Source organism: Macrobrachium rosenbergii, chromosome 37 (genome assembly GCF_040412425.1).
Source record: "Macrobrachium rosenbergii isolate ZJJX-2024 chromosome 37, ASM4041242v1, whole genome shotgun sequence".
Lineage (NCBI taxonomy): Eukaryota > Metazoa > Arthropoda > Malacostraca > Decapoda > Palaemonidae > Macrobrachium > Macrobrachium rosenbergii.
Window position 1 is genome coordinate 42,456,959 of NC_089777.1, and position 9,148 is coordinate 42,466,106.

Genomic DNA, 9,148 nt, shown 5'->3' on the forward strand with positions numbered 1-9,148 from the left:
CATCAAGACCAAAAGCAAAGAAAAATTAATTACATTAATCATCCCACACTAAAACAAAACCGTTAATATAAGAATAGTAAAAGGTAATTCTATATATTAGCTCCGTGCCTGTTTTTACCTTTTCAACTGGTCTTTTCTACACTTTTAGGGGTTCTGATACTGGCGGTGCATCTGTTTGTTGTCGGCCAAATGGAATGTCCCTTCGCCGTGTTTAGTATTGGTCCGGGGGGGGTTGGGTACCCATACGTTAACAAGGTATTGCACTTGCCGGACAGGATATGAACCGTTCGAAACAGACGTACCCGTGCTCTCAGTCTTGTGAAGATCGCGTATGGAAACCCATTGTTGGATGGACTTCTGAGGTTAATTACAGGTTAATTACACTCGAGTGCCAAAAATTAAAGGTAAATTCATAATTAGCAACCAAAAAACTGTAGAAAAAGTCAAGTTATAGTGCTGTCGCCGCCGCGGAGCTACTATATAGTTCTACCATATTTTATAACAATCTCCTCTGAGTTATAGTCTAGGAGTAGGTGAGGAGTCATTACACAAACACATACAGACAATTGGAAATATTAAACCAAAACACTAAGGAACATAAATGAAATATGAGGAAATACTCAAGATATATAATTATGCAAATAACACATGGTCCCGCTAACGAAACACAACATAATTCTTACATAAATAAAACAGAATTCTTAACTTATGAATACATCATATTTGTAAATACTTCACAAACGCCCCTAGGTATGTAGAACAAAATAATGGTACCGCCACAGAACAGCTCGAGAGAACTTAAAGGTCCCTCAGACGACTGGTCACAAAGCCGAGGCAGTAAACAGAAAATGAGAAGTGGCAAGGAGTCTCAAGAGAAGGAAAGAAAGGGTGGTAACGTACATAAACAAGGATTCCTGAACATTTATGATAAATGCAAATCTTATCAGTAAATACAAGTATGGTTCATAGTAATGTACATATATTATATACATATGAATTTTTATCACAACACCGTGACATTTTGTCATTCACAAACATAGGCTTCCAGTGTCATTTAACACCCAGTTCACTCTATTTCGGGAATATCACCGAGGGTGAATTATAACAGTTAAACGATTTGGTTCCTGGGAGACTCGAACGCTGGACAGTAAGTATCGACCACTTGCAGTCGATGTCGGTAACAGCCTTCTGTTTCTTTCCAATACTTTAGGGATGAGGCTGCTAGCTCCTCTCCATTTTTTTCTACCCCAGCAGACGCTGATATATGTCCGTTCATAGCAGGGTGCATTGTTGGGTGGAAGTCTGGGGTTGGAGGTGGGATCCACAGGACAAGCTAATGCAAGTCAAGCCCTGCATTGCTCACAGTGCCGACCTTTGCTGATTGCACCTTCCAAGTAAACTGTTTTCCATACTAATAGATGACTAGGAAAACCAAATAACAATTCCTATCATGTTCATAATTTAGCTGTTGAAATAATCATAATCACTTAAATAGTTAGCACATTATATCTTACTCAGTAAATGGCGAAATGTGCATGGAAAAACGTGTCGTTACCTTTACCAGATTGACAACTGGAATTCATGTCACATTAGAGGGTTACCTGGATAAACTGAGAATCAAGGTCCTGCCAGCGTTCTTTGATAGTTGGAAACTAATGGTGTTATCGGAGGGTTACTTAACAGTTAGGTTACCATGATAATTGGAGAGTTGCGATGATCCTTTCAGAGGGTTAGTTTGGTTACATGACACCAATGGCCTTATCAGAAGGTTACGTTGATCACTGAAGTCATGGTCCAATCAGATTACCTTAATTGAAGGATTGTCTTATCTGAGAATTAATGCTTTGTTAACTGAGTAATTATGGCCCTATCAGAAGGATACTGTGGAAATTAGTGTTGAGATCATATCAGGTTTTCCCTTAAGAAATAGTTGTTCGTTTCAAAAGACCTGTAGGAAACTCCTTTCAGCTAACAAAGTAAGCAGGCTTATCTAATTCAGTATTTATTATATATAATTACATCTTATCAATTTATTCATTGTAAACAGTGTTCACAGCTTGAAAACACATAACGAGGAAAAAAATAATTAACTAAAGAATGAAACCCTTCAGCGTATTTTCTCTTATCTTTACATTATCATCAGGCAACACCCACCGAGCCATGTCGAGCTTCCAACCGCTATCTCTCCACTCCTTCTGTCTTCTTCGTACGACGTCTGTCAAGGTCGTTTCGGGCATGACTAAGAGTCTGCATTTCGTGGCATTATTTTTTATTTTCCATCCTACAATATTCCTGTTTTCCCATCTGGCGTTCGTCTCAGAGTCCCATTCTTCCAGCTCGTCGGCTAAGCATTCGTCGAAGAGCCTGGCGTTCGCCTCTCTAAGTTCTTGGACTTCGAGACGCATCTTTTCCCGCCCGAAGTCCCTCACCTTCTGGTTGAACACCCCGCGGAAGTAGTCGTACAACATGGCGTCCTGGTAATTGAGTTTCCTGAGTCTCATTTTCACCCACAGTGGTAAGGGCGGAGAATCGGTGGTCCCTCCCCTGAAATTGAGCTTTACATACGCGATATCCTCCGTCGACCAACACATCAGGTGCTTCAGGAGGACCAAAGACTCATCGAATCGCTCGGCGATCATCACCAGATCGAAGAGGTCGTCCTTCTCCTGGAAAGACTGGAGGAGTTCCCCGGGTTCCATATCTATGGGCATCTTGTACCCCATGTCGAAAGTCATCTGGTTTAGGCCGATGCCAATCCCCCTCCTGTTAACACCATTAAGGCCGAGGGCTGTCGAGAAATACGTCAGATTGACGCGGTAGAACTGGAAAAGGATATTTAAACAATTATGAGACGTAACGGGTTGAGGACTTATCATCGTTTTGACAACTAATATAATGCTTGTTATGTTTTGTTGTACGCAAAAATGAAGACTTACTGAATAGATTGATAGATATCGTTAACATTTCAATACAGTGGTTAAGTAGTCAAAGAAAACGTAATTTTTCATGATCAAAATTTGCCAGTATGTTTACTTCTAGTGTGGGCAAGGTTCTCTTCGTTAATGATAGTTCACACTTGGTGTGCGACTGACTTACAACAGAAATTTTGTCACACAATATTAGTTTAAAATTTGTTTAAATCCACTTTGACGTGATAATTATTCTTATTCTTTCAGAGGATCACTTAAAAGTGACTAGATATGCTAAAAACAGGATAGTATGCATTGTTTAAAATGTACTCACATTGTGGCAAAAGAATTCTCATGCTTATATAGCAGCGCAGCTTAAGACAACGATACAACTTACTCTCTAATGCTACTGTAGCGTGTCGGCTTTTTGCCTTAATTACTCTAAATGATTTATAACATTTGTTCATTTATTTCTTTATTTCTTTATTGTTATGTATTTACTCTTTTATTTCATTTTATTGTGTATTTGTTATCTTCCGAATTTTTCTGTACTTTCCATCTGCTGGATGCGGGTGCGTGACCGTGCATATTGTCATTCTATGCTGTTTGATTTATGGAGGTTATTTAATGGTTAATGTGTTCACATTCTTAGCAGTGAGTATCATAACAATTATAACAGTGACTTTACTGACATGCTCAGTTTCAGATTTATCTTTCATAAATAATAATAATAATAATAATAATAATAATAATAATAATAATAATAATAATAATAATAATAATAATAATAATTATAAATTTTATGCATATAATAATAATAATAATAATAATAATAATAATAATAATTATAAAGTTTGCACCTGCATAAATAACAATAACTGATGATAATTGCGTACATTATAAATCTACCTGATGCATGTCGAAGTAGTTCCAGAGGGACTCGAAAAGAGAAGCTGGTTCTCGCAAGATGGTCACCCAAGTTGCCCCTTCTTTCATTACCTGTTGCCAAGAAAGGACAAAAGTTATTCTTCTGCCCCTGCTTCATCCTTAAGCTAAAGGGTGAGTTGCCTTGATGCGCCTCCAATTCTTTCTATCAAAAGCATCTTCCTCTGCCAAAGCCTTCTCCTCCAAATCCTCCTCACTTCATCACGCCTTCTAATCCTTTTCCTTCCTCTCGACATTCTACCCCGAACAGGTCACCCAGGTCCACTTCATCGGATGCATCAACTAAGATCATCACCGGCATTAGGTACCTTTACGAAACGAAGCGCTCTTCCTGAACAATTTAAAGTCATCACATAAATCAAAGAACGTGATTCAGAACAAGTACCACGGAAAAATTTATGCTTGTGATTAAGCGATTTTAATATAAAAGTCTTTATGCTAATTGAATTCTTTGTTCATAATCTGAACTTTATTTAGAATAAGGACTTTGTTCAAATCAAGGACTTTAATCAAATCCCTTGCCGTATTTTATTCCTAATAAATCTTTAATCAAGTTGGATTCTTTATTCATATTAATTTCGATATGCAATATTTTTTTTATTTTTTAATCAAGTATATGTTTCCAAGTAAGAAATTTATTAATGAAATTTATTCGAAATGAGCACTGTGCTTTTTTTTTCCAAAACTAGTCATACTCTTCGAAAAACACGATTAAGTAACTTTCTTTCCTTCCACTTCCAAACTTTGGAATTCCCTTACACACTCTTGATTTCATTCCCCCCATTTGTATCACTTTTGTCTGGTTATGTTTAACTTTCTGCAAAAAAAAAAAAAAATAAATAAAATAAAATAAAACCCTGAGGTGGAAATAGACTTTGCAATTCTCAAATCACTGGAATTTACTTTCATACATGGCAAACAGAGATTGCAGCTTTCTAAAAGACTTGGTTTTACTTATAGAAAGTAGCTTAAAAGAGCTTGCATTTTTTTTTGTTCAAAATGGGCTTTTACTTCTAAAAAATATGACCAATATTGATTATAGTTTTTAGTAGACCTAATTTACTTATGCAAATAGAGCAAACAGAGCTTACATTTTTTAAGGACTAGTTTTACCTGTGAAGAATATGACAGAGCGAAAAGTTTTGTATGAAACTGAATTTCTCCCATAAAAACACTGGCTAACAGAGCTTACAGTTTTTAAATGACTGCGTTTCACATGTAAAACATATGACAGAATTTAGTTTTCAAAAGACTGACTTTTACTTCAAAAAAGTAAAACAAACAGTGTTTATAGCTTTGTAAAGTAATTCGTTATACTTATAAACCACAGGACAAATTGAACTTTTGTTTTTCCAAAAAATACTGCATTCTACGTAGAGAAAATAGGACAGACTGAGCTCTTAAAGACAGATTATTTTGACTAATTGGGTAAACAAAGATCACATTTATTTTTTTAAAGTCCAGGATTTCCTTATAAGAAATGGGGCAAAGAGCATACAGTTTCTGAAAAGGCCGAGTTTTACTTGTAAAAGTAATGCAAACAGAGCTAAAAATCTGTTCAAAGAAAGTTTTACTCAGAAAGTAGGGCAAACAGACCTGACATGAAAAAAAGTTTCATTTTTAAAATATGATAAAGATAATAAAATAAAGGCGAAAAAAATTCAGTTCATATATTTTCAACATAATTAAGCTTGTCACTCATAAGGACAGATTATCCCACCCAATTCAAACTCACTAAAAGGAAATCATTTCACTAATTAGCTGGGAAAATCTTGCCAACGTCCGTCACTCAGTGTTATGATAGACGTATGATAATGTCGTCGTCGCAGCATTTGCGAATGCGGCGAGAACATTTAGCGGGAAACACATGTGAATGTATATTACTTGAATATGTATCAAGAAATGTCAGACGTTTTAGAGATATGATTATGAGGTAATGTCAGGCGTTTTAGAGATACGTAAATATATTCGCCAGTTGATGGCAGGTTTTTATAGAGATTGACTGGCTAGGTGAATTTATGTTACAGCTGCCGTGGCTATGGGCACTGGAAATGCAATTTGTTAATGTAGCGTGTAAAGTTTATATAAAAAAATTCTCTTTAATCACCATCCATACATTTCACCCAAATCAATGAATAGTAAAATCTTGAAACCATACAATTTTACGTAAGAGAAATAGAGTTAAATATAGATAGGGAATAAATTCCTTAGTTAAATTAAATCTGAGACTTAATTACAGCAAACATATTCGAGGAAAATAAAGGAGCTTAATTAAAAGCCAGGCGCATGTGAGGCAAGTAAAGAGTTGATAGATAAACTAACAGCTCACTGAGTGTATAAGTAAATGTGAAAAAAGTAGTTACTTAAGTAAACAGTTAACCAAATTATAAACTTAGCAGTAATTACGAAATAGAAGCTAAAAATATAATTTTACTCTTGTTTCCTCAAAAATCTGTTGTGCTTTGGTTGGACTTAGTAGTGAATTATGTACCTGATACTCAATCGACTGTAGTGGGTCGCTACCTGGGCGGAATAGAGCATGGGCAAGTACCCTCATTCCAAAACATGTTCTGTGATCTGAAAGGACCTAGTATATAACTCATCCCAAAATTCTTGGTGAGAAGCGGAATTTAAACACCTGTAGCGAACTCCGCCCCGTCTTTCCAAAGGGAAAACGAGTATAAGGGAAAATGATTAATTGAATAGAAATTATATAAGTCAGTTATTAATAAAATAATATAATGAATAGTACCTTTCACTGATAGTGGAAAGAGCGTAGGAGTATAGTTCATAAATGAATAATTAGTTCCATAATTTACCTTTTTTACTTCTGCGGGGTTGAGGCGTGCATGAAGTACGAACATGTCATACCGGTTGTCCGGAGAGGCGACGAAAGGCGCCACGTAACTCGGGTTAAACAAGAAGGGACTCCCTAGGTAATTCCTATCCACGGGTAAGACGAAACTGAGGCCGTGGTACCACCCGTACCTGTGAATTGTATCGAGTGAGTTATATTAATACCAATTCCTTCACTGAAACTATGATATTTTCGAGGTTAACTAAAGCACCAGTTCTCTTTCACTGAAACTAGGTTTCTTGAAGTTAAATCAGGTTTCAGTCCTTCATTGAAACTAAGTCTCATGAACTGAAACTATTTATTACGTTTTTTCACTGAATCCAGGTCTCTGATTGAAACAAGATTCCAAATATGCTGGTCAAACCAAGGCTTTTTGGGTACTTAGATTTTGGTGAAATTGGGTCTATAGTTGAAGCTAGGTGCCAAATAAATACCATCAAATGAGGTACCCAAACTTTTTCACTGAAACATTTCAGCGAAATTAGGTACCGTAGATGCTTAACCTGTTCCCATTTTAAGTTCTGTAATCTGCTGTTAAATGCAAAAGGGAAACCAAATGTCCTCAGTTATCCCAGGCCCGAAGAAATCAACGAAACGAAGGCAGGAAAGAGATCGGAAATCGACCAACGAAGGAATGAAAGGTTATAAGTCAGGAAAAACAACAGAAAGACAAAAGCCTTCTAAAGGCTTCGAATCCGATTGGCATTCCAATCGTAGAATCGATCTTCTTTCCAAGACAATGAGGTCCTCCAGACAACAATAATCAAGAAGACCTGTTTGATTTACAGCACCCATAACTCATGCATCCTCATGGTGAACAGTGATTGCATGTAATGGCAAACATTTTTGTTTCATTACTCTTTGCAGCGCTGTGTTCTATTCGAGCTTGCTAGGCAGATTTTTTGCATGCAACAGTCAAGTACAAAATATTTGTGTAGACTTAGATCACATAAGATACTTAAGCAGAGCTTAACACTAACGGGTGGACGTTACGCACCTTAGGAAGATCCTCTGCACAGTGGTGGAAGCGCACTTGTGGGTCTTCAAGAAGTAGACGGTCTTGCGCGCTTGGCACTCCTTAGGCTCTCTAGACTTGACCTTGAGCGCGTCGATTTCAGTAGAATGGCCGTCTCTCCTGAAGAAAGATTTTAAATCACTGAAGTGGTATCGAGTTACACGAACTAACATGGTGTTACATGAAACAGTTTGGAGTAACAAAAGGGTTCCCGTTCCAGCGGCCCATTTTTTATTTTGTTATAGAAAACTGCTCAACATTGGTAAAAATATTAGTGTAATTTATCACAATAATTTTATGATTACTTAATATAGCGATATCAATTCAGAAATACAAATCCCTCACAGATTATATGCCGCCGCCAAAGACCCCCCCTCCCCCTTACTCAACCTTGCCCCTGGCTAAAAAAAATGTCTGGAATCCACATTTGGACCAAATTAAAATATAATTAAGCTGGTCACTCATAAGGACAGATTATCCTTCCCAATTCAAACTTACTAAAAGGAAATAATTTCTCTATTTAGCTGGGAAAATCTTACCAACGTCCGTCACTCACCCCATCCTCCCTTCTTCTCGGCAAAATTTTGATCGAAATCTTTCGATAACTTTACAGGGTTTTTGTGAACTTCCGGACAGGAAAACAAATTTAACAAGGGGCAGTAAAGAGAACTGTCCCACTTCGTCGGCAGAAGTATTTATGTCTCGATGTTTGATATGAGATAGCTGTCATTCAGTGCTGTGATTTACAAATGACAATATTTGTATTGGAATATTCGTAGGTGTTTGTCAGACTGCTCATCTGAATGTGTTCTTGCACATGTTCATCAGTTAGTGCCTGACGTCCTCGGACCCGTTTCCAGAAAAAACTGTTGGGTCGATGCTGACAGAAGTACTCAGTTGCACGCATGGTGGTGGTTAGTCGCAGCTCAAGTAGAGAAGGCTAAATAGGTAGTAACCTCATCCCAACAAAACCCTGCTGGGAACCGAAAAGTTGACACCTTCTGATAGGGTCAACCCTCCAATTGGAAAAGGCGCATACACACACACACACACACACACACACACACACACACATATATATATATATATATATATATATATATATATATATATATATATATATATATATATATATATATATATATATATATATATATATATATATATATATATATATATATATATATGCGCGTGTGTGTGTGTACATGCGCACATACGTCAGGAATCTCCTTTGCTCCCACAAAATAGGTTGCTTGAAAACCCAGGAACCCTTTCGCCATATCAAAAACGCACCGTGCGACCACAATGCGGCTATATGCTGAGCAAAAAAAGAAAAAGAAGTCAGTAAATAAACTATGAAAAAAAAAGAGCCAAAAACCATACAAATAATTAATTACTTCTAATGGAGAGTTTGGTCGAGAA

At 36.8% G+C, this 9,148-nt stretch overlaps 1 protein-coding gene across 1 annotated transcript; it reads right to left on the reverse strand.

Moving 5' to 3' along the window:
* Window positions 1–767: 767 nt before the first annotated feature.
* LOC136825212 (galactosylceramide sulfotransferase-like) lies at window positions 768–7,899 on the reverse strand. The gene is made up of 4 exons (XM_067081237.1): window positions 7,709–7,899; window positions 6,674–6,842; window positions 3,819–3,908; window positions 768–2,822 (listed from the first exon to the last, which is right to left on the reverse strand). Exons 1-4 carry the CDS (start codon window positions 7,897–7,899, stop codon window positions 2,091–2,093), a joined length of 1,182 nt encoding a protein of 393 aa, XP_066937338.1. The 3' UTR covers window positions 768–2,090.
* Window positions 7,900–9,148: the final 1,249 nt, after the last annotated feature.